Source organism: Moschus berezovskii, chromosome 17, assembly GCF_049115385.1.
Source record: "Moschus berezovskii isolate FMDL1 chromosome 17, NW_MosBer_1.0, whole genome shotgun sequence".
In the NCBI taxonomy this organism is placed as follows: domain Eukaryota; kingdom Metazoa; phylum Chordata; class Mammalia; order Artiodactyla; family Moschidae; genus Moschus; species Moschus berezovskii.
In genome coordinates, this window is record NC_142476.1 from 58475550 (window position 1) to 58501842 (window position 26293).

Here is a 26293-nt window from a genome sequence, read left to right on the forward strand (position 1 = left end):
GGGTGTTAGTTCTAAAAGGTCTTGTAGGTCTTCATAGAACCGATTAACTTCGGCTTCTTCAGCATTACTGGTTGGGACATAGGCCTGGATTACTGTAATATTGAATGGTTTGCCTTGGAAACGAACAGAAATCATTCTGTCATTTTTGAGATTGCATCCAAGTACTGCATTTTGGACTCTTTTGTTGACCATGATGGCTACTCCATTTCTTCTAAGGGATTCCTGCCCACAGTAGTAAATATAATGGTCATCTGAGTTAAATTCACCCATTCCAGTCCATTTTAATTCACTGATTCCTAGAATTTCTATGTTCACTCTTGCCATCTCCTGTTTGACCACTTCCAGTTTGCCTTGATTCATGGACCTAACATTCCAGGTTCCTATGCAATATTGCTCTTTACAGCACCGGACCTTGCTTCTATCACTGGTCACATCCACAACTGGGTATTGGTTTTGCTTTTGCTCCATCCTTTTATTCCTTCTATAGTTATTTCTCCACTGAGCTCCAGTAGCATACTGGGCACCTACCGACCTGGGGAATTCCTCATTCAGTATCCTATCATTTTGCCCTTTGTTACTGTTCATGGGGTTCTCAAGGCAAGTATACTGAAGTGGTTTGCCATTCCCTTCTCCAGTGGACCACATTCGGCTGTGGTCCATGTGATCACATCGGCTAGTTTCCTGTGATTATGATTTCAGTTTGTCTGCCCTCTGATGCCCCCTAGCAATACCTACCGTCTTATTTGGGTTTGTCTTACCTTGGTTGTGGAAAATCTCTCCACAGCTGCTCCAGCAAAGTGCAGCCGCTGTACCTTACCTTGGACGAGGGGTATCTCCTCAAGGCCGCCCCTCCTGACCTTGAACGCGGAGTAGCTCCTCTCGACCCTCTTGCGCCCGCGCTGCCACCGCCTGTTGGACGTGGGGCAGCTCCTCTCGGCCGCTGGCCCTGGCCTCAGGCGTGGGGTAGCTCCTCACGGCTGCACCTCTTTGCGTGGTTCGTTGCGCCGGGTCCGCCGGGGCCGGCGTCTCTCGCGTCGCGTCGGCGCCGCCGGGGCCGGCGTCTCTCGCGTCGCGTCGGCGCCGCCGTTCATTAATTACTTGTTGGATAAATTAAATAAGTATTTTAGTTCTTGATTCACACATAAATCACCCAGATTTTGAACTGCTTGTTACACTGAATGCTTAGAGAATGCCAAAGTTTGCCAACCGACAGTGGGTACACCAAATTCAGTCTATAGACATGTTTTATATATTTGAAAAACTGACTCAGTATTTAACAGTGTTTCAATTGAAGAGCCAGATATCTGCCTCATCTTTTAAAAATCTCAAGATTTTTTAGGGGTAATATGAGATGGCGTTCACACATGGCAGCAATAGACTGAAACTGAGTAGTGACTTCTTTCTTGGGTTGCTCTGTCGTGATCCCTATGACTACTTTTAAGATCCTTGACAGGCAAGCTGCATGTCAGTTCTGTTTATCACCATGCACTGTTTTCCTCATTGAAGATAAATAATTTTCTGAAAAGGCGGAAGAGCATAGTGGTTTAGGCCTCTGGAGCTAGATTGCCAGGGTTCAGATCCTAGCTCTGCCACTTATTAGTCACTTTCTACCTCTGACTTTTAGCAGTTACTCTCCGTAACTCAGTTTCCTTATCTATAAAATGGAGGTAACAGTGACACTTGTCCCATAGGATTATTGTAATGATTAGCTAAGTTAATATATGTGGAGGACGTAAAACAGTGTCCGGCACATAGTAAACATTATATGTAGTAATTATTATTATTAGTCATATCTTTATGAAATGTGGAGAATGGAAAACAAACCAAGAGAGGTTTATGTGTTTCAAGAGTATGTGTCTCCAAAGAGGTAAGAGACAATTTCATTTGTTCAATACAGTGATATACAGCCCTCTTTGCTTATTTGCATTATTGCCTGTACCTGGAGGAATTCAACTTTGTAACACGTGTTTGGAATATGCCCTTAACAGCTTGAAAATGCAAAATAATTGTTGATTTGTATCTAGAAGCACCTGCTGTTTTTCTTATTCCTTTCATCACAGATAATCAGTATTTCATTTGTAAAGTATGAATATTGATTTAGAAGTTAAAAGTCAATTGGAAGTACTTTCACATTTTATTTTAGGGAAACATGCAGAATTCTTGGATTACAACAGGTGAAGACTCTAGGGTGGATGAAGCTGCAAAGAGATCATTTTCATGTGGCAATGCTGATACTATCAAAGTTGCTTCTGCTGTTGAGGCTGAAAAATGGAAACTAGAACTGGTGAGTATTTGGGTACTTTTTTCATATGCATCTACATTTTTGGTACTTTTTTATTGTGGTAAATATATATATAACACAAAATTTGCTATTTTAACCATTTAAAATTTTAAATGTACAATTATTTACACTAAGTACATTCACAGTGTTGTTCAAGCATAAACAGTACTCATTTCCAGAATATTTTCATCATCCCAAACAAAAACTCTACCAATTAAATAATAACTTCCATTTCCCTCTTCCCACAACCCTTGGTAACATTTTATGCTTTATGTGAGTTTATCTATTCTATACTTCACTTAAGTGTTTCTCATTTTGTCTGGCTTATTTCATTGAGCATAGAGTTTTCAAGTTTCATCCATGTTGTAATGTGTATCATAATTTCATATCTTTATAAGGGTGAATAATATTCCCCTGTACATATATGCCACACTTTGTTTTTCCTTTTATCTGTTAATAGATTTTTGGGGAGTTTCAACCTATTGTCTGTTGTAAGGCTGATATGGACATTGATGCACAAGTATCTGTTTGAGATCCTTCTTTCGAATATAATCAGAAAAGCAATTGTTGGATCATTTGGTAATTCTTCATTTTTTTTTCTGCTTCTCAGATTCAATTATTTCAATTGTTCTGTCTTCAAATTTTCAGATTCTTTCTTCTGCTGCCCAAATCTCTAAAATCTCTTTAGTGAATTTTTTATTTCAGTTTTTGTTTTTCTCAGCTCCAGAATTTATTTGGTTCTTTTCTATAATTTGTTTTCCTGACTTCCTTTAGTTCTTTGTTCATATTTTCTCTTAGCATTCTGAGTGTCCTTAGGCAGTCATTTTTAAGTTTTCGTCTAGTAAGTCTGATGTCGGCAGTTTCATAGGCATGGTTCCTGTCAATTTATTCTGTTTAATTGAGTGAGCCACGTTTTCCTCTTTCTTTGTATGCCTACTGATTTTTTGTTGTTGAAAATTGGGCGTTAAACTGTTGTATGTGATAACTCTGGAAATCAGATACCCTATTTTTTTAAGGTTTGATGTCTTTTTTCTTGTTGGAGGCTGTCATAGTCCTTTAAAGAATTTTCCAAGCTATTTCTATAAAAACTATTTCTTGTTGTGTGTGATCACTGAGATCTCTGTTCCATTAGCTCATATTCAGCTGATGTTTGAGAGATTTCCTTGACTGCCAGCAGCTGAAACAAACAACAACAAGAGCACCAAGAAGCCCCCCCAAAATAGAACAGCCAACTCTCCAAATCTTTGTGCTTTGACTGTGCTGGACTTTACCTTACAGTTATACCTGCTCTGAGCCTAGAGATCAACCTGAAGTGAAAGCTTCAGGTCTTCTTAGGACTTTTCTGAGAATGCATTGTCCCTGGGCATGTTTGTGGCTTTCTAAACTCCCCATATATATAGATGCTTCTGAATGTCCCAATTTCCCAATGAGTCTAAAATAATTATATTTTAAGATCAAATGATACTTTTAAATCCTCTGATCTGAGTGAAAATAATGGAATGATGGAACCAAAAATGGAATGTTCCAGGGGAAGATATAATGAATCATAGTTCCACTCTCATTATTATCCACAGGTTTTGTTGTTAAATTTTTCTAAAGGCTCTTTACGGCCCAAATTTCCTTGCTCCTCATTCCCTAATCCAAGCTTTTTTCTAGTATTTAGGAAAGAGTTCCTTTCTTAAAAAAAAATCAGAAAGACTAAGTAAATTATATGTTTTTTTTCCAACTGAATAAGCTATGATAGCTACTTAATACTCATAGGATTAAGACCAATCTCCCAAGCCATCTGCTATTTTCTTCAAACTACATTTCCAGACTCGCTCCTCATTCTTCTGTCATTCTCACAAGTATTGGCTATAAGCACACAGACCACTCACTTCTTGCTACTTCATAAGCTTATTTCCCAGTTCCATTTCTCTTTGAAGAATTGACTTTGGCTTATGCGATAATCCCTGCCTAAAATGCTTCCTTCGTATCCTCTACCTATTGAAATGTTTACCTACCAAACTTGGTTCAAATGTCCCATCCCATCCTACCTTCCCTAATTACATGCTTCCATCCCTCCTTTTCCCACATTAGAATTAGTTTCCCTCTTATGTCTTCTCTTAGTGTTCTATTTATAACTATTGTAGATTCACTTGTTTATCCTGTTTATGTCAAAGGTCAGTCTCTGCTTCTGTGTGCTTTATGTTCCAAGTCTTCCTCACTTCTTTCAAGGATTTCACTCTTGCGCGTATCTCCTCTTGCTCTTGTACCTTTTATCCTTCTTAACTGGGTTTTTAGCAAAATATGTGCTATACTAGCTCCTGTCTTTTTTTTTTTTTCCTGGTTATATCCTATTTTTAATTTAATAATGTCACATTCAAACTTTACCTCTCAGATGCCACTTCTAACAAAAACAAAATCCTTCCCTAGACAGAAGCTGTGTTTTACTTGCAGGTCAGTTCTCTGACCACCCCCCAACCAAATACACATTTTATATAAAGCAGTTCAGCTTTCTTAAGTTAGTATTTACCAGCTAACTCAGTGTTACAGAATAATAAAAAATTACTTCCACTTTACAGCAAAGATATATATTGCGGCTCTACTGAAGCAACATATACATGCTGAAACTAAGAATTAGAAAAGCAAAAGGGTCCATTCAACACATAGCAGCTTATATCTAAATATATACATGTATGTATATGTTTTCACAGTTAAATTTTAGAAAAAAAATTTACATTTGATATGTTCAGAAATATTTCTAAGGTCTATAAATAATATTTTAAAAGTTCAACTGATCAAAATGAAATACAAGAATGTATCAAATTAAATAAATCTCCTAAACCTTGAAGTCAGTAAAGTTTGAGGTTTGTGTAAAGTGTATTCAGTCCCTAATACTAGGGAAGGCAGTGTCCTCTAAATACGGTAGGAGAGAAACTCTAAAATTTTGGAAGGAACCGGCAGCTCCTGGACTTCTTGGGTGGGCATCACTCTCCAGATTGACATGCGACATAAATGTTGAAGGCTAGGGACTTGCCCAAAAATACACACTTCCATCATGTGTCCCAGCAGCTAAAACACTGCCATCAGTAGAAAAGGCACAGCAAAGACCATTGCTCAAAGGTGCAACTTGCACAGGATAATCCTCATCAATTCTCCAGAACCTCACCATTTTATCATCAGCAAGGCTTGCAATGTGCAGTCCATCATGACTAAACGATACAGATCGTACCCATCGGTCATTTGCTCCTCCAGCAAATATTGGAGTGGGTGGGGGAAACAGGTGCCCAAATTCCATCAGAATGGCTCCAGTGTGTGGATCCCAGATATACACTCGAGTATCATAAGATGCCGTAGCCAGCAATGCTCCATCAGGAGAAAAGTCACAAGCTACAACATCATGGTGATGTCCCTCTAGTTTTCGTATCATGGTGTACTTATCCATATTCCAAAGGAAAACTGCTTTATTGGCTCCCACTGAACACAGCATAGAAGAGTCAGGAGAGAATGCACAGCTATACACCCAGTTCTGATGGCCCCGCAATACTTTCATCATGTTTCCATCATCTTTCAGGTCCCACACTCTCAGAGTTTTGTCTCTTGAAGCTGACACCAGGATCAAGCTCCCATCTGGAGCAAAAGTTAAATCTCTGACCACTTCAGTATGATCTACCAAGTTAAGGAGGAGTTTTCCTGTATATACATCCCATATTTTGATACGTCCATTGTTTAACCCTGTGGCAAGGAGTAGCTGATCTTGTCCAAATCTGAACCGATGCCATTCTATATTTACACAGCGACTCTGTTTCTCTGGAACTGACGATCCAAAAGCAAGACTCCAGACTATATCACCACAGTCTATAATATGTTCACGGGGCTTATTTTTCTGACCACCATCACTGTTTTGTCTTGATAATCTTAAACTACTTGAATTGGTGATATTCTTGGTGCCATGAAAGAGAAAGTTCTTAAGGCACTGGGACCATGGAACAAGCTTTACTGTGCGATGTCCTTGTGACCAGGCAAAGTTGAACCATCTGGGGCAAAAGCAACAGTCCAATTTTCACTACCACATTTCTTGTCAAAAGGGGCTGCTGGAGCTAAAAGTTCACCTATAGTACGTGATCTCACTGCACGCTGCCGAGAGCAGACGAGACACTGGAGACCTAGCTCCTGTCTTAAAGCAAACAAACACAAAATATATTCTCTTCATCTTACATTCCCTTTGAACTATCACCCAGCTACTCCCCTTCATACCAAAGGCTTTCGAAGCAGTTGTCTATACTCACGCCTCTGTTCCTCACTGCCCATTCTTTCTTCAGCATACTTTATTTGAGCTCCCCCCGCATATTCCCCTAAACCATTTCTTTTCAAGGTCATTAATAACCTCCACATATCAAACTTCATCTTCCTTCCTCATCTCAGAGCAGCATTCTATAAAACATACATTAGTTGGTCATGCCATCCTTTGATGTTTCTAATGACATAATTTAACATAAATTCAGAAAAGTATGCAAAATAAAAATGTACAGCTTTAGGATTTACCTCCAAATGAACAACCATGTAATTGTCCCTGTAAGATGTCTAACATTACCATGTCCCACAAGCCCTCTTCATGCCCACTCCCAGTTACCACCTCTCATTCTCTTAAAGCTAAACACTAGCTTGACTTTTATGAAAATTGATCCCTAAGCATGATCCCCAGACATTCAAACTGATTTCTGCCTGGTTTTTAAAATATTACATAAATTGAATCACATAGTACTTATTCTTTTTTGTGTAGCTATTTTTCAGTATTATATTTGATAGATTCATATATATTTTTAGTAGCATGTGTTAGAAGTTTATTCATTTTCATTGATAGATCTACTATATGAATATAACAGAATTATGTATTTATGTATTGTTGACGTATATTTGTATTTTTCCAGTTTGGGGATATTGTGATTATTGCTGCTATGAGCATTCTTTTATATGTCTGTTGGTGTGCATTGTACACATTTATGTTGGGTATATACCTTGGAGTGTCATTGTTGGTCATAGTGTATGTATAGGCTCAATTTGAGTAAATAAGGGCAAACTTTTCCAAGGTGATTTTTTTATTAGTTGACACTTCTGTCAGCATCATGAGTGACATTGCTCCATATCCTTGCCAACACTTGATATTCTGTTTTTTTGGTGGTTTTTATTTTCATTTCTCTGATTTCTCATGTGATTGAGTATCTTCTCATATATCTATTGGCCATTTGATGTCCTTTTTTGTGACATGCCTGTTCAAATGTCCTACTTATTTTTTTGAATTATCTGACAATATTTTTTTAAAGCTCTTCATTTGAGTATAAGCCCATTATTGGTTACCTCTATTGGAACATATTTTCTTATTTTTAGTGGTTTGTCTTGGAACTCTCATGATAGGTTTCTTTTTTCTCTTTCTTTCTTGGTTAGAATTTCTTAATTTTAATGTGGTCCAATTTACCAGTGTTTTCCCTTTATTTTTTAGTATCTTTTGTGTCCTGTATAAAAAAGTATTTCCCTACCCCCAAGACCATCAGGTATTCTGAAGATATTCTCCTATATTATCTTTCAGAAACCTTATAATCTTGCTTTTTACATTTAGAACCACAGTGTACATGGAATTTATTTTTGTATCTGGTAGGAAGTGTAGGGGGTTACTTTTCCTATCGGGTTATTTGTATATCCCAGCATCATCTGTTGAGAAGACAGTCATTTGCCTGACACCTTTGTTATAAATCAAGGGTGCATATATGTGTGAGTCTGTTTCTGGGCTTTATGTTTTATTTCCTTGGTGTCTGTGTTACTACTTCTTCGTGCTATTGCCATCCTGTCTTGATTCTTATAATCTTCTATCTGGTAGACCAAGTCTTCCAACATTTTTCTTAGAGCTAAAGAATGTCCTATTTCTTGCCTTTTGCATTTCCAAATACGTTTATAATTAGTTAGCTTTCAAAAAGCCATAAAGTAGTTTTGATTAAGATTACATTAAAGGTATAGGTCATTTGTGGGAGGAAGAATTGATATCTTATGATAATATATTGTCTAATAGTAAAATTACGTATCACTCTATTTAGGTCATCTTGAATTTTTGTGAGTTTTTTATAGTTTTCTGAATAAAGGCCTTACACATCTTTCTTTAGAATTAACCTCTAGATTTTTTTACAGTATTATCATAAGCAATATACATATTTAAAATTTTCATTTTCTTATTCTTCAGTGCTGCTGCTGCTGCTAAGTCACTTCAGTCGTGTCCGACTCTGTGCAACCCCATGGACGGCAGCCGACCAGGCTCCGCTGTCCCTGGGATTCTCCAGCAAGAACACTGGAGTGGGTTGCCATTTCCTTCTTCAGTGCTAGAATATAGAAAAGCCCATGGTTTTTGTATTTTGACTGACTCCTACTTGCTTTTGATTAGTGTTATCAATGTATTTTTTTCTATTTTACTTTTAACATACTTATGTCTTCATATTTAATATGGGTTTCTTTTGGACAGCACATAGTTGAGTTTTGCTTTCTTTATCCAATCTGACAATATCTGTCCTTTAAACGTTATTATGTGTATGCTGCTGCTGCTAAGTCGCTTCAGTCGTGTCTGACTCTGTGCGACCCCATAGACGGCAGCCCACCAGGCTCCCCTGTCCCTGGGATTCTCCAGGCAAGAACACTGGAGTGGGTTGCCATTTCCTTCTACAATGCATGCAAGTGAAAAGTGAAAGTGAAGTCTCTCAGTCGTGTCCGACTCTTCACGACCCCATGGACTGCAGCCTACCAGGCTCCATCCATGGGATTTTCCAGGCAAGAGTACTGGAGTGGGGTGCCATTGCCTTCTCCGTATTATGTGTACACTTTAAAATCTACTATCTTGTTATGTCTTTTTTTCCCCTTCTGCTATTTCTTCACCTTTTCTTCTTTTTCCTTTCCTGCCTTCTTTTGAATTAGTTGAACATTTAATGTTCCATTTTATTTCCTTTTCTCACTCTGGAAGAATCTTTAGCACCAGCATTCACCTGGTTTTGTTCAAGTCAACAACCCAGGGTTATTTTTAATGTCTTTTTCTCCCCCACATCTATTCAGTCATAAAATTCTGTCAGTTTTACATGAGTAGATAGAACTCCTAGAGGGGAACATAAGAAAATCATTCTATGACATAAATCTTAGCAATATTTTCTTAGATCAGTATCCCAAGGCAAAAGAAATAAAAGCAAAAATAAAGAATTGGGACCTAAAAACTTGTATTATGCAAAGGAAACCAACAACAAAACCTAGAGCATAGTGGAAAATATCAGCAAACTGTGTGATCAACAAGGGGTTAATATCCAAAGATAGAAATATCCCATAACTCAATACCAAAAAAAAAAAAAAAACAGACAACCCAATCAAAAATGGACAGAGGTCCCAGATAGGCATTTTTCCAAAGAAGATATATAGATGACCAACAGGCACATAAAAATAGATTATTAGAGAAATGCGAATCAAAGCCTTAGTGAGGTATCACTTCACATTAGTCAGAATGGCTATCATCAAAAAGTATACAAATAATAAATGCTGGGGAGTTGTGGAGAGAAGGGAACCCTTGTGCCCTGTTAGTGGGAATGTAAATAGGTGCAGCCACTATGGGAAATAGTATGGAGGTTCTCTGAAAAACTCAAAATAGAGCTACCATATGATACCCACTCCTGAGTATTTATCCTCCCCAAAAATGAAACCTCCTGTTTGAGAAGACTCATGCCCCCCAGTGTCCATAGCATCATTGTTTACAATAGCCAAGACATGGAAGCAACTCGTGTCCATCAGCAGACAATTGGCTTAAAATATATTGTTTATATATATGATGGAATATTCAGTTCAGTTCAGTCGCTCAGTCGTGACCGACTCTTTGCGACTCCATGAATCACAGCACGCCAGGCCTCCCTGTCCATCACCAACTCCTGGAGTTCACTCAAACTCATGTCCATCGAGTCAGTGATGCCATCCAGCCATCTCATTCTCTGTTGTCCCCGTCTCCTCCCACCGCCAATCCCTCCTAGCATCAGACTCTTCCAGTGAGTCAACTCGTTGCATGAGGTGGCCAAAGAATTGGAGTTTCAGCTTTAGCATCAGTCCTTCCAATGAATACTCAGGATCGATCTCCTTTAGAATGGACTGGTTGGATCTCCTTGCAGTCCAAGGGACTCTCAAGAGTCTTCTCCAGCACCACAGTTCAAAAGCATCAATTCTTCGGCGATCAGCTTTCTTCACAGTCCAACTCTCACATCCATACATGACCACGAGAAAAACCATAGCCTTGACTAGACGGACCTTTGTTGGCAAAGGAATGTCTCTGCTTTTTAATATACTATCTAGGTTGGGCATAACTTTCCTTCCAAGGAGTAAGTGTCTTTTAATTTCCTGGCTGCAATCAGCATCCTCAGTGATTTTGGAGCCCAAAAAAATAAAGTCTGACACTACTCTGCCATAAAGAGAATGAAATCTTGTCATTTGTAGCAACATGGATGGACCTAGAAAATATCATACTTAGTGAAAAAAGAGAAATACAAATTCTATATGATACCATTTTTACGTGAAATCTAAAAAAAATAATAACAAGTAAATCTATATACAAAACAAACAGACTCACAGACATAGAAAACAAATTATGGTTGACAAAGGAGAGAGGGAGTGAAGGAGGGACAAATTAGGAGTATAGGATTAACAGATACAAACTACTATGCATAAAATAGATAGGCAACAAGGATTTACTGTGTAACACAGGGAATTATATTCAGTATCTAATAATAACCTATAATGGAACATATTTGGAAAACTCAACAGTGGTCACAGGAATGGAAAAAGTCAGTTTTTATTTCAATCCCAAAAGAGGGCAATGCCAAAAAATGTTCAAACTACCACACAATTGCACTCGTTTCACATGCTAGCAAAGTAATGCCCAAAATTCTCCAAGCACGGCTTCAAAAATATGTGAACCATGAACTTCCAGGTGTTCAAGCTAGGTTTAGAAAAGGCAGAGGAACCAGAGATCAAATTACCAACATATGCTAGATCATTGAAAAAGCAAGAGAATTCTAGAAAAGCGTCAATTTCTGCTTTATTTATTACACCAAAGCTTTTGACTGTGTAGATCACAACAATCTGGAAAATTCTTCAAGAGGTGGGAATACCAGACCACCTTACTTGCCTCCTGAGAAATCTGTATGCAGGTCAAGAAGCAACAGTTAGAACTGGACATGGAACAACAGACTGGTTCCAAATTGGGAAAGGACTACATCAAGGCTGTGTATTGTCACCCTGCTTACTTAACTTATATGCAGAGTACATCATGCAGAATGCTGGGCTGGATGAAGCACAAGCTGGAATCAAGACTGCCGGGAGAAATATCAATAACCTCAGATATGCAGATAGCATCATTCTTATGCCAGAAAGTGAAGAGGAACTAAAGAGCCTCTGATGAAAGTGCAAGGGAAGAGTGAAAAATCTGGCTTAAAACTCAACATTCACAAAATGAAGATCATGGCATCTGGTCCAACCACTTCATGACAAATAGATGGGGAAACAGTAGAAACAGTGACCGACTTTGTTTTCTTGGGCTCCAAAATCACTGCAGATGGTGACTGCAGCCTTGAAATTCAAAGACGTTTGCTCCTTGGAAGAAAAGCTATCACCAACCTAAACAGTATATTAAAAAGCAGAGACATTACTTTGCCAACAAAGGTCCATCTTGTCAAAGCTAGGGTTTTTCCAGTAGTCATGGATGGATGTGAGAGTTGTACTATAAAGAAATGTGAGCACCAAAGAATTGATGCTTTTGAACTGTGGTGTTGGAGAATACTCTTGAGAGTCCCTTGGACTGCAAGGAGATCCAACCATTCTATCCTAAATGAAATCAGTCCTGAATATTCATTGGAAGGACTGATGCTGAAGCTGAAGCTCCAATTCTTTGGCCACCTGATGCGAAGAACTGACTCATTGGAAAAGCCCCTGATGCTTGGAAAGATTGTAGACAGGAGGAGTAGGGGATAACAGAGAATGAGATGGTTGGAAGGCATTACCAACTTGATGGGCATTAGTTTGAGCAAGTTGGTGATAGAGAGGGAAGCCTGGCGAGCTGCAGTTGATGGGGATGCAAAGAGTCAGACACAACTGAGCAACTGAACTGAACTGAAATCACTTGACTGTACACCTGAAACACTTAATATTGTAAATCAACTATACTTAATAAAAATAAAATTTAACACTAAATCAAGAGAAAAAAATTCTATGAATTATGCTTGTTTACAGCTTTGTACTGTAAATATTTTCTATGTTTGCTGCTTGATTACTCTTTTTTTAACTTTTTATTTTATATTGGAGTATCGCCAATTAACAATGTTACGATAGTTTCAGGTGTACAGCAAAGGGACTCAGCCATACATATACATGTATCCATTCTCCCTTAAACTCCCCTCCCATCTGGGTGGCCACATAATGTTGAGCAGAGTTCCCTGTGCTACACAGTAGGTCCTTGTAGGTTATCCATTTTAAATATAACAGTGTATACATGTCGATCCAAGCTCTATAACTATCTCTTTCCCCCCATTCTTCCCCCTAATGGCAAACATTAGTTCATTCTCTAAGTCTGTGAGTCTGTTTCTGTTTTGTAAGTAGCTACTTCATTACTCTTGTTCATCAGCTTATCTCTTATTTATTTGCAATGTCTTCATTTGTGATGATCCCTTTTACATATCCTTCAGTGTAATATAAGATTCAATGCTGATAAAAAGATTTAAATATTCATCCAGTGCTTCAGCTATGTAGAGACTTTTATTTAGTTGTATGTACTAAATAAAAGTCTTCATATTTTTATTCTTCTCACTGACCACCTTACCTAATCAGCTCATTTCTATCTACTCTCCCGTCTAGCATTCTACATTCTAGTGATACTGAATTACTTATTGACCAGATATATAGCACACTTTCTCCAGACACTGTGCCTTTTGCTCTAGTGGAAATTATTCAAGTCTTAGCATCTCTTCAAATGAAGCCTTCTCTACTTCTCTTCAGCTAAATTAAAAATTCCTGCCTTTTCTATTTTATTTTACCTTCTGTATTTTCACTGGAGTAAATTGTATATAATTATTATATTTGTTCATCTGTCTTGCTATTTCTGCTTAGAATATAAGCTCTTGGAGATAGCAGTGTTTTTATCTTAGAATTAAAGAAAAACTGGATATCAGCTAAGGCTTGTGGATTATCACTTTGGTCTCTCATACTGTGATTTATAACTTTTATCATTCATCTAACACATATTAATATTTTTTGGTGTGTCAGCTAGGCAGCAATCACAATGGGAGATTTCAAGAAGATTTGATCCTTGCCCTCATGGACTTTACGGGCTATAATTGGTTTTGCCCAGAGTCATACTTTTAAAAATAAGAACTGGTGTATGCAGTTTTGAAAAAAAAAAAAACTTTTTTATTAGTAATCACCATTTTATGATTCAGTAGTTCTTTGCAGGCTTTCACCCAATAAAAATAGAGTGTTTGTAGTGGAAAAGGGAAAGTGGTTCCAGAGAGGGCACATTGATTTTCCTCCTGGGTAAAAATAAATAACTGATTTTCATATTGATAATTAAAACACAGGACATGGACAACATGTGCATTTTTTTTCTTTTCTAAAGGAGAGACTAAAACTTACTTATGAGGAAAAGAGTGAAATCCTGGAATCTCAATTGACGTTTCTGAGGTAAAGTATTATCATCTACTTAAAGTCATTGGCAAAACCATAATGATCTTAAAAATATGTTTGAATGTTTACTGAAATTTCAGTTTTAGTCAATATAGTCAATATAGTAATTGTTTGCTGTTATTTTATATGCACTACATGAAATTTCCTCAGATTAGTAAAGGCTAAAGTGATTTGTGAGGTCCTTTTTCAAATCCCATGTCAAAGAAATGTGAGCTAAATTATAAATTTTGTCCCTTCATCAGTTGTAAAATATTATGTTTTCATATAGAAAAAGGAATTAGTAGCTCTTCTTATAGAAATTATGCTTTTAAAATAAAATAATGTAAATAAAGCACTGTAATTTTCAAATTACAAGCAAGTAGTTTTTTTTCCTTCTGCAGGAGGTCTTCATCTAATTTTAAAATTGCAACAGTAGTATAATAGTTTGAATTTTTATATCCTTGGCAGATTTGAGTATATACAAATTTTCATGTACTTTTTAATATGTTTTCAAAAATCCCAATAAAGCCTATATATTATAGATTAACCATTAGTGATTTGTTCTATATTATGAGTAGGAGAAGATACAGGAATTAATTTTTTAAGTTAAAGGTTAATTGAAATAATGGTAATAAAATCTTTTCTAATGAAATAACCTTTAAAATATTTTTATAATTTTATTTTAGTAAATTTTATTTTTGAAATAAAATTTAACAGGCCATATATTGTCTAGAGCTATAACTAAAGTACTACCAAGAACCAGAACATATGGCTTTTTGCTACAAATGTAGATATTCATTTATTTTAATATATTCTTACACCTTTCATGCCTTGTAAGGTTGAGGATTTCTGTAGAGACTCTTGATTTTTCATGAAGAAACCTAAACTTTTATAAGATGGTCTAATTTTTGCTTTCTTGCTTTGCTATAGTTTGATTTATATTGTGTTTTGGTTCTTCAGTATTTAGTGATATATTTCTAGCTCATTATTTTATGGGAATATGACTTATTTTGTTCCATTCACAATTCTACTATGCAGTCTTGCATTGCATTAAAATATCACCTTTCAATGGACCAGACTTTGTTCCCTGCATTCTTCTGTTTCTTCATTTTCTTTTCGCATAATTTAAGATTATTTAAAGAAACATTTTCTTAAAGAAAGAAAATCACTGCTCTTGGAAACTCTAGTTTTATGTTACCTATTTTTTAAATTTTCTGTTTGCCTTTTCATGTAACTGAATCTACTTGAGTGTTTTGAATTTGAAGCTGACAGAAATAGTAATGGAGACTCTTTGACTTTGGAATGTACTTCTGAAGTTCTTTTTACAAAGCTTTCGAAAGTTAGACTGTTGTTCGAAAGTGACTGTTGTTCAGTCACTAAGTTGTGTCCAACTCTTTGTGACCACATGGACAGCAATATGTCAGGCTTCTCTGTCCTTCACCATGTCCCAGAGTTTGCTCCAGCTCATGTCCATTGAGTTGGTGATGCCATCCAACCATCAGACTTTTTCTACATGATACTTAAAAGGAAACATTATATTGTAGATATTATCTTGGGAAAAAGATATAAACAGCTCCTTTTTTTCTGCTTCAGAGTGTCATTAGATTTGCTTTTTTTTTTTAACCCTTAGGTGGCCCATAGATCTTTTCCACCTCTTCCAGGCTGTCTGAAAGCCCCCCAAATCCCAAGAGTCGATGAAGTGTGTAACAGCCAGATGTCTTGACTGTTGGCTTCACCTTTGTGACAGGGAACAAATTAGGATGGCTATAGATCCATGAATTTTTCTATAGAGAGTAGTCGAAGCCAGAGATAAACTGCCTGGCTTCTGCAATCTTAAGAATTTAAGAACAGTTTCTTTAAGTTAGGACTTTTTTAAAAAGAATACAATATGAAAGGGATATGTGTGCAAGAAAGCTCAGTTACCTAAGTTGACTTTACAAAAGCTTTTTAGGGAAGGGGAAGGAAAATACAATCCATTTAATCCTTAACAGATCAACATAGAGAAAAACCTTATCCAGGAACTATCCCATTAAAACAAACAAACAAAGGAAGAACACACACACACAATTCCTCTGCCCTTTCATTATCAAGCTGTATATTTCCAGCTAACAGCTGCTACTTGTGAAATCTTATGTCTGTCGAATTCTGACTTCTTTCTGTAGCCCACTCTCAGTTCTTTGTAGAACTTTGTGGTTAGTTGATTTTTTTTACTGAAGAAAAATGGGCAGTAACATGTGTAAAATCCATGTCCTTTATGCAATCTTTTAAGGTTCTCTTTATAAATTTTAAAGAGTTAATACTTGAAATAGGATATTTCTCTCAATTTAAGGATATTGTGTTATCCCTTTATTGAGATAAACTATTTAGGATTTGTATTTGGAATTTTATTTTTGGGAAGCGATGGAATCCCTTGAAAAGAGAACCAGTATCGGAGGCACACTCAGTTCAGTTCAGTTCAGTCACTTAGTCGTGTCCGACTCTTTGCGACCCCATGAACCACAGCACGCCAGGCCTCCCTGTCCATCACCACTCCCGGAGTTCACTCAAACTCATGTCCATCGAGTCGGTGATGCCATCCAGCCATCTCATTCTCTGCCGTCCCCGTCTCCTCCTACCCCCAATCCCTCCTAGCATCAGACTCTTTTCCAGTGAGTCAACTCGTCGCACGAGGTGGCCAAAGTATTGGAGTTTCAGCTTTAGCATCAATCCTTCCAATGAACACCCAGGATTGATCTCCTTTAGAATGGACTGGTTGGATCTCCTTGCAGTCCAAGGGACTCTCAAGAGTCTTCTCCAGCACCACAGTTCAAAAGCATCAATTCTTTGGTGATCAGCTTTCTTCACAGTCCAACTCTCACATCCATACATGACCACGGGAAAAACCATAGCCTTGACTAGACGGACCTTTGTTGGCAAAGTAATGTCTCTGCTTTTTAATATGCTATCTAGGCTGGTCATAACTTTCCTTCCAAGGAGTAAGTGTCTTTTAATTTAAGGGTCAATTTGGATAATCACATCTACATCTCAGGATTGTGGTAAGAATTAATAAATTATTGTATAAAAAGCACCTAATAAGGTAAACATCAGTAAATGATAGTAATTATCACTGTGATGATACATTTAAAAGTAGTATTCTTTTACCTGGACATTTAAAAAAAATTTTAATAAGATGATAATTGCTTTACTATGTTGTATTGGTTTCTGCATCACAACAGTGTGAATCACTGTTATATACAATGATTATATATATATATATAATATATATACAATATATATACGTATGTATATATACACATATACACCCTTCCTCTTGAGTCTCCCTGTCCCCAATCCCACCCCTCTACGTTGTTACGGAGCTCTAGGTTGGGCTCCCTGTGTTATATAGCAGCTTTCCACTATCTATCTATTTTCTGTTTTACACATGATAGTATATATATGTCAGTGCTACTTTTTCAGTTTATCCTAACTTCTTCCCCTGCTGTGTCCACTTGCTAAAGCTTTTTTCCCTTCTTTTTAGGAAAGACTTAGCTGAATATCAGAAAAACTGTGAAGATCTTAAAGAGCGTCTAAAACATAAAGAGTCTCTTCTTGCTGCTAATATTTCTAACCGTGTTGGTGGTCTTTGTTTGAAATGTGCTCAGCATGAAGCTGTTCTTTCCCAAACCCATAATAATGTTCACATACAAACCATTGAAAGACTGACTAAGTAAGTATGCTTCTTTATGTGGGGTTGTTGGTAATACGGAAACCCATATCTTTAAATGGGCATTATAGTTTTTTTTATCCCCATGCTAAATCACATGTGATTAATGTTAAGCTTCAAATAAAATGAATTTTCTAAGGTCCCTTCATTGTAGCTTTTTTAAAGAGAGAATATATAGGTTCTGCCAACTGTGTATAATCTAGTCATTTCAGACAATAATTTTATCTTTGTTGGTTTCAGTCTCATCTTGAAATGAGAGGATTGAAGTAGATAGCTTTTATAATTCTGTTCATTTCTATGACTCTGTAATTGAAGATCCAGCACTATTCATAACAGCACTGAGTTTGAGAGGAATTCTCTTGATTTTGCCTGATTTCAGATTTCCTGGCTGTAGTATAAAGTGAGTTGTTGTTTTTTTTATCAAGTCTTTAATATGTGTCATGAAGAATATTATGAGTACACTGGAAGAAGGATCCACTGTATCCCATTTATTAATACTTGAGGATTGATCAGGGACAAATTACAAGTGAGTTTTTATGGAGTCAAAATTTTCATCTAGGCTAAAATATTACAGTTCTCTGGGTACATCTTTTTTGTTTTGTTTTCACTATTCCAGAGGAAGCCTTTTCCTATGAAAATTTTATTCTGTAGAAGTTGAGGATTATTATTTAATACAGTATCCAGTGATGATTTATAGTGGGTGTTCTCTCTCACATGCCCTCTGCTTTTGTCTGTGCTCAGGGTCACCTTTTTCTGTCTCTTTGGGTTCATTTAACTAGCCCAAACATCACTTCCTCTTAGAAGTATTCTCTCACCAGTCTTACCCCATTTTGTCCTCAATTGACTTAGCCTCCTTTCTTCTGTAACTTTATAATATATTGTGTATACTTGCAGGCAGCAATTGTGTTTTATTTCTATATCTCTGGCTTCTGGAAGAGTACCTGGTCTGTAGAAGGCACTCAGTAAATTGCTGTTTATATGACAAGACATTTTGGTATTTATTGTTAACATCATTGTTCAGTTCAGTCGCTCAGTCATGTCCGACTCTTTGCGACCCCATGGACTGCGGCACACCAGGCCTCCCTGTCCATCAGCAACTCCCAGAGTTTGCTCAAACTCATTTGTCCATTGAGTTGGTGATACCATCCAACCATCTCATCCTCTGTCATCCCCTTGTCCTCCCACCTTCAATCTTCCCCAGCGTCAGGGTTTTTTCCAAATGAGTCAGTTCTTTGCATCAGGTGGCCAAGTATTGGAGTTTCAGCTTTAGCATCAGTCCTTCCAATGAATATTCTGGACTGATTTCCCTTAGGATTTACTGGTTGGATCTCCTTGCAGTCCAAGGGACTCTCAAGAGTCTTCTCCAACACCACAGTTCAAAAGCATCAATTCTTCGGAGCTCAGCTTTCTTAATAGTCCAACTCTCACGTCCATACATGACTACTGGAAAAATCATAGCCTTGAGTAGACAGATCTTTGTTGGCAAAGTAATGTCTCTGCTTTTTAATATGCTGTATAGGTTGGTCATAACTTTGTTAACATCAGAGATCCTCTAATTGGAACTGGTGTCGAGAAGAAAAGACTTCATCATTAAAGTCAATTTTGACCTTTGGATGAATGAATTTACCTCCCTCAGTTTGAAGTCTTCCTTTGTTTTGGTGAATAATATTCAATACCACCTTTTGGAATGTTATGGATGCAGCTTAGCCTTGTGACTTGAGTGTTTGCTTTTGAGTCAAACTGCCTGGATCCATACTTTGGTTCTACTGCCAGCTTACTTTGTTTAGGGCTTCCCTGGTGGCTCAGTCGGTAAAGAATCTGCCTGCAGTGCAGGAGACCACCTGCAGTACTGGAGACCTCGGTTTAATCCTCTCATGCCTCAATTCCCCCACTTGAAAATGGAGGTAAAAGTGCCTAATAGTATTATTTTTGAGGGAACATTGAATGCATACCTATATATTGCTTCAAATATTTCCTGCCGTATTATAGTGAAATAAAGTTGCTCAGTCGTGACCAACTCTTTGCGACCAAATGGACTGTAGCCTACCAGGCTCCTCAGTCCATGGGATTTTCCAGGTAAGAGTACTGAAGTGGGTTGCCATTTAATGCTCTATAAATATTAAAACCCATCTGTACCTCCTATACTTGGAAGTAGTAAAAATGTCCCATAGCCATGGTTTCTACATGTGACTAACTTATTGTTTGTTATATAAAAACTAAATTTCTCCACTGGTACTTTACATGATCTGCACTGATGGCCTTGCTTTTTGTTAAATATTATATTATTAAATATACTATTAACTTATTCATATTTATTACATATTGGCTTCCCAGGCATAGTGATAAAGAATCCACCTGCCAATGCAGGAGATGCAGGTTGGGTCAGAAAGATCCCTTAGAGAAGGAAATGGCAACCCACTCCAGTATTCTTGCCTGGAAAATTCCATGGACAAAGGATACAGTCCATGGAGTTGCAAAGAATCAGACACAACTGAGCACGCGTGCTAGTATTTCATACAGTGACAATTTATTAAATGTATGTTAAATATATTTTCAGATATAACTGATGTATAATAAGCATTTCTAATATACCAAGGATTATACCAGGAAATTTAAACCATAATATCTTTTAATCTTAGTAAAACATTGAAAAGGTAAGTAGATTGCCATCATTCTACAACTAAGAAAACTGAGACTCAGAGAAGTTAAAAATTTGCTTGTTTATATTTGAGAAAAGAATGGAATCATATTTCACAAACATAAATTCAAGATGGTTTAAAGATCTCGATATCATTTCTAGACTACAAAAATATTAGGAGAAATTATAGAAAAACATCTTTATGGACTTGGGCTAATTAAAGCTCTGAGCATGATGAGGAAAATAAGTCAGAAAGGGAAATAAAATGTTACATTTGATTCCATTAAAACAAAAACTTACTTATGATATAATACTGCAAACTAAACTAAAAGATAGGAAAATATATTTTATATAACAAAATTTTTTGTACAATGTATAAATAATTTCTTTGAAAAGGAACAGAAAAGAAAAACTTCTCAGTTGCAAAGTAGGTACAGGATGGGAATTCAGTTCATTTCAGTTCAGTTCAGTCACTCAGTCGTGTCCGACTCTCCGCGACCCCATGAATCACAGCACGCCAGGCCTCCCAGTCCATCACCAACTCACAGAGTTCACTCAAACTCATGTCCACAGAGTCGGTGATGCCATCCATTCTCTGTCGTCCCCTTCTCCTCCCGCCCCCAACCTTTCCTAGCATCAGAGTCTTTTCCAGTGAGTCAACTCTTCGCATGAGGTGGCCAAAGTATTGCAGTTTCAGCTTCAGCATCAGTCCTTCCAATGAACACCCAGGATTGATCTCCTTTAGAATGGACTGGTTGGATCTCCTTGCAGTCCAAGGGACTCTCAAGAGTCTTCTCCAACACCACAGTTCAAAACCATCAATTCTTCGGCAATCAGCTTTCTTCACAGTCCAACTCTCACATCCATACATGACCACTGGAAAAACCATAGCCTTGACTAGACGGACCTTTGTTGGCAAAGTAATGTCTCTGCTTTGTAATATGCTATCTAGGTTGGTCATAACTTTCCTTCCAAGGAGTAAGCGTCTTTTAATTTCATGGCTGCAATCAGCATCTGCAGTGATTTTGGAGCCCAAAAAAATAAAGTCTGACCCTGTTTCCACTGTTTTTCCATCTATTTCCCATGAAGTGATGGGACCAGATGCCATGATCTTTGTTTTCTGAACGTTGAGCTTCAAGCCAACCTTTCAGTCTCCTCTTTCACTTTCATCAAGAGGCTTTTGAGTTCCTCTTCACTTTCTGCCATAAGGGTGGTGTCATCTGTGTATCTGAGGTTATTGATATTTCTCCCAGCAATCTTGATTCCAGCTTGTGCTTCTTCCATCCCAGCATTCCTCATGATGTACTCTGCATAGAAGTTAAATAGGCAAGGTACAATATACAGCCTTGACGTACTCCTTTTCCTATTTGGAACCAGTCTGTTGTTCCATGTACAGTTCTGACTGTTGCTTCCTGACCTGCACACAGGTTTCTCAAGAGGCAGGTCAGGTGGTCTGGGATTCCCATCTGTTTCAGAATTTTCCACAGTTTATTGTGATCCACACAGTCAAAGGCTTTGGCATCGTCAATGAAGCAGAAATAGATGTTTTTCTAGAACTCTCTTGCTTTCTCCATGATCCAGCGGGTGTTGGCAATTTGATCTCTGGTGCCTCTGCCTTTTCTAAAACCTGCTTGAACATCTGGGAGTTCACGGTTCACATATTGCTGAAGCCTGGCTTGGAGAATTTTGAGCATGACTTTACTAGCGTGTGAGATGAGTGCAATTGTGAGGTAGTTCGAGCATTCTTTGGCATTGCCTTTCTTTGGGATTGGAATGAAGACTGACCTTTTCCAGTCCTGTGGCCACTGCTGAGTTTTTCAAATTTGCTGGCATATTGAGTGCAGCACTTTCACAGCATCATCTTTCAAGATTTGAAATAGCTCAACTGGAATTCCATCACCTCCACTAGCTTTGTTCATAGTGATGCTTTCTAAGGCCCACTTGACTTCACATTCCAAGATGTCTGGCTCTAAGTCAGTGATCACGTTATTGTGACTATCTTGGTCATAAAGATCTTTTTTGTACAGTTCTTCTGTGTATTCTTGCCACCTCTTCTTAATATCTTCTGCATCTGTTAGGTCCATACCATTTCTGTCCTTTATCGAGCCCTTCTTTGCATGAAATGTTCCCTTGGAATCTCTAATTTTCTTGAAGAGATCTCTAGTCTTTCCCATTCTGTTGTTTTCCTCTATTTCTTTGCATTGATCACTGAGGAAGGCTTTCTTATCTCTCCTTGCTATTCTTTGGAACTCTGCATTCAAATGCTTATATCTTTCCTTTTCTCCTTTGCTTTTCACTTCTCTTCTTTTCACAGCTATTTGTAAGGCCTCCTCAGACAGCCATTTTGCTTTTTTGCATTTCTTTTTCATGGGGATGGTCTTGGTCCCTGTCTCCTGTACAGTGTCACGAACCTCCGTCCAGAGTTCATCAGGCACTCTATCAATCAGATCTAGTCCCTTAAATCTATTTCTCACTTCCACTGTGTAATCATGAGGGATTTGATTTAGGTCATATCTGAATGGTCTAGTGGTTTTCCCTACTTTCTTCAATTTAAGTCTGAATTTGGCAATAAGGAGTTCATGATCTGAGCCACAGTCAACTCCTGGTCTTGTTTTTGCTGACTGTATACAGCTTCTCCATCTTTGGCTGCAAAGAATATAGTCAATCTGATTTCGGTATTGACCATCTGGTGATGTCCATGTGTAGAGTCTTCTCTTGTGCTGTTGGAAGAGGGTGTTTGCTATGACCAGTGCATTCTCTTGACAAAACTCTATTAGCCTTTGCCCTGCTTCATTCCGTGCTCCAAGGCCAAATTTGCCTGTTACTCCAGGTGTTTTTTGACTTCCTACTTTTGTAGTCCAGTCCCCTATAATGAAAAGGTCATCTTTTTTGGGTGTTAGTTCCAAAAGGTCTTGTAGGTCTTCATAGAACCATTCAACTTCGGCTTCTTCAGCGTTACTGGTTGGGGCATAGGCCTGGATTACTGTAATATTGAATGGTTTGCCTTGGAAACGAACAGAAATCATTCTGTCGTTTTTAAGATTGCATCCAAGTACTGCATTTCGGATTCTTTTGTTGACCATGATGGCTACTCCATTTCTTCTAAGGGATTCCTGCCCACAGTAGTAGATATAATGGTCATCTGAGTTAAATTCACCCATTCCAGTCCATTTTAATTCACTGATTCCTAGAATTTCTATGTTCACTCTTGCCATCTCCTGTTTGACCACTTCCAGTTTGCCTTGATTCATGGACCTAACATTCCAGGTTCCTATGCAATATTGCTCTTTACAGCACTGGACCTTGTTTCTATCACCGGTCACATCCACAACTGGGTATTGGTTTTGCTTTTGCTCCATCCCTTCATTCCTTCTAGGACAGGAATTTGTAAACAATAAAAGAGGATGATAATACACGAGTAAGTATTCATTCTTTTTTTTTTAATTGAAGTGTAATTGACCCACAATACTATGTTAGTCCCAGGTGCACAACATAGTGATTTGATAATTCTATACATTACAAAATGATCACCACAATAAGTCTAGTTATACCTGTCACCATGTAAAATTATTACAGTATTATTAACTGTATTTCCCATGCTGTTCATTTCATCCTTTTGACTTGTTTTAAGTTACAAAATAAATAATCTTAATCTCATTTACCTATTTTACTCATCTTCCCAAAACCCTCCCCTCTGGAAACCACCTGTTTGTATCTGATTCTGTTTCTGTTCTGTTACATTAGTTCATTTCTTATTCAGATTTTCCGAACATAAATGAAATCATATTTTATTGTCTGACTTATTTTACTTATCATAATACCCTCTAAGTCCATCCATATTGTTGCAGATGGCAAGATTTCATTTCATTTCATTCAACCATTGTATATCTGAGTAATACTTCATTGTTTGTGCATGTGTATTTATACACATATATCACATCCTCTTTTTTCCATTCTTTGATGGACACGTACGTTGCTTCTGTATAATGGCTATTGGAAATAAGGCTGCAGTGAACATAGGGGCGTCTACATCCCTTTGGATTTCTGTTTCTGCTTTCTTCTGAAAACTACCCAGAAGTAGAATTTCTGGATTGTACGGTAGTTCTTTTGATACTTTTAATTTTTTGAGGAACTTTTATACTGTTTTACCTAACAGCTTACTAATTTACGTTTCCACCAACAGTGCTCTAGAGTTGTCTTTTCTTCCATGTTTGCCAACATTTGTTATTTGTTGTCATTTAAGCTATTCATTGTTATTATTCAAGAAAATGATGGTGGTGTTATTATTCAAGAAAATAGTGGTCACTAAGTTGTGTCCAACTTTTGCAACCCCATGGACTGTAATCCACCAGGCTCCTCTGTCCATGGGATTTTATAGGCAAGAATACTAGAATGGGTTGCCATTTCCTTCTCCACAGGATCTTCCTGGCCCACTCCAGTGTTCTTGCCTGGAGAATCCCATAGACGGTAGCCCACTCTGTCACACAGAGTCGGACACGACTGAAGTGACTTAGCAGCAGCAGCAGCAGCAGGATCTTCCTGACACAGGAATCAAACCTGCATCTCCTGTATTACATGTGAATTCTTTACTACTGAGCCACCAACAAAGCCTCATTCAAGGAAATACCAGTTTAAAAATTCCAGCTATCAAACTGGTGAAAAGTTTAAAAAGACTAGTGGTCTCAAGAATTGATGAGGCTATGCATAAGTCTGTATTTTCATACACTGCTAGTGGAACTATAGATTGACACTACTTTTGAGGGTAATTTAGCACTGTTCATTAATATTTAAATTGTGTATTACACGTTTCAAAATCTACACTAGAGAATGTATGTATACCATAATAGGGCATTTGTAGGGAACTCTATTTGCAGCATTATTTGTAATGCTGTTATGATATTATCATTTGATAAGAAATACATATTTTTGTCTTCATTTCCCATTCTTTGCATATAACTCCTAAAACTTCTGTATTTTTCTAAGTGGTAAAAGCAATAAGTATGTATTTTGTACTAACATTTGTGTTTTGTCCTGTGCTTCTGAAATAGGTTGTTATTGTTAAGCCCATGAGTTTATATTAAGTAGATGACTTTTGACTAAGGAAGGGAATGATGGTTGCCACAGAAACCATCCATGTAATTAGAAGATTGGAATTTTCAGTCTCTATTTCCCAAACTTTAGGAAGGGAAAGAGCTGGAGATGGAGTCCAGTCATCAATGGCCAATGATATAATCAATCATCCTATGGAACTTCTATACAAACTCTAAACAATGGAGTTTAGGGAGCTTCTGGATTGGTCAACACATTGAGTACTAGAATGTGACACCAGACAGGATGTGGAAGCTCCACACACCTTTCCGCATACCTTTGTCTAGTGATCTCTCCTATTTATCTGTTCATGAGTTGAATCTTTTATAATAAGCGAGCAATATTAAGGAAAACACTTTCCTGAGTTCTGTGAGCTGTTCTAGCAAATTATTTTGCACTGGAAAGAATCATGGAAACCCATGGTTTTTGGTCAAAAGAGATACAAGGTACCTGGGACTTATAATTGGAACCTTCAGTTGAGATTGTTTTGTGGCACTGAGCCTTAACCTGTGGGGTTTGTGTCAACTCCAGGCAGTTAGTATCAGAATTGAGTTATTAGCCACTCAGAGAATTGCTATGTGTGGAAAACCTACAAATGTGGTAGCAGAAGTACCATGAGTATAGAAACTATAGAAGAAAACAGTAGGTTTTCCTTTTAGATGTAAACAGCCTAAATATCCCTCAAAGAAGAATAACTGGACTTCAGTTTAGATAAAGTATGAAATTTTATGTACAAAAAAAAAAGGAATGAGGTAGATCTATATGTACTAATGTTCAACTAAGCTCCGAAATATGTTATTGAAGAAAAACAAAAAAGAAAAAGATGAGAAAGACATACCTGGCAGGAAAGTATTTGTTTTTTTTTTAGAGGCTCACTCACAACCAG

At 37.4% G+C, this 26293-nt stretch overlaps 1 protein-coding gene and 1 pseudogene across 8 annotated transcripts in view; one reads left to right on the plus strand and one right to left on the minus strand.

Moving 5' to 3' along the window:
• The window catches only part of SDCCAG8 (SHH signaling and ciliogenesis regulator SDCCAG8), a 280184-nt gene that overhangs the window by 48122 nt on the left and 205769 nt on the right, over positions 1-26293 (plus strand). For all 8 annotated transcript variants that reach the window (XR_016039634.1, XM_088845502.1, XM_088845497.1 and 5 more), the window contains exons 6-8: positions 2144-2284; positions 13932-13996; positions 17496-17684. Coding sequence is in view for 7 of the 8 variants with exons in the window: in XM_088845502.1 (XP_088701628.1) it covers positions 2144-2284; positions 13932-13996; positions 17496-17684 (395 nt within the window). In the remaining variant the exon portion in view is untranslated. The remainder of the gene's footprint in view (positions 1-2143; positions 2285-13931; positions 13997-17495; positions 17685-26293) is intronic.
• On the minus strand, positions 5165-6670 carry LOC148775170 (WD repeat and SOCS box-containing protein 1 pseudogene; annotated as a pseudogene).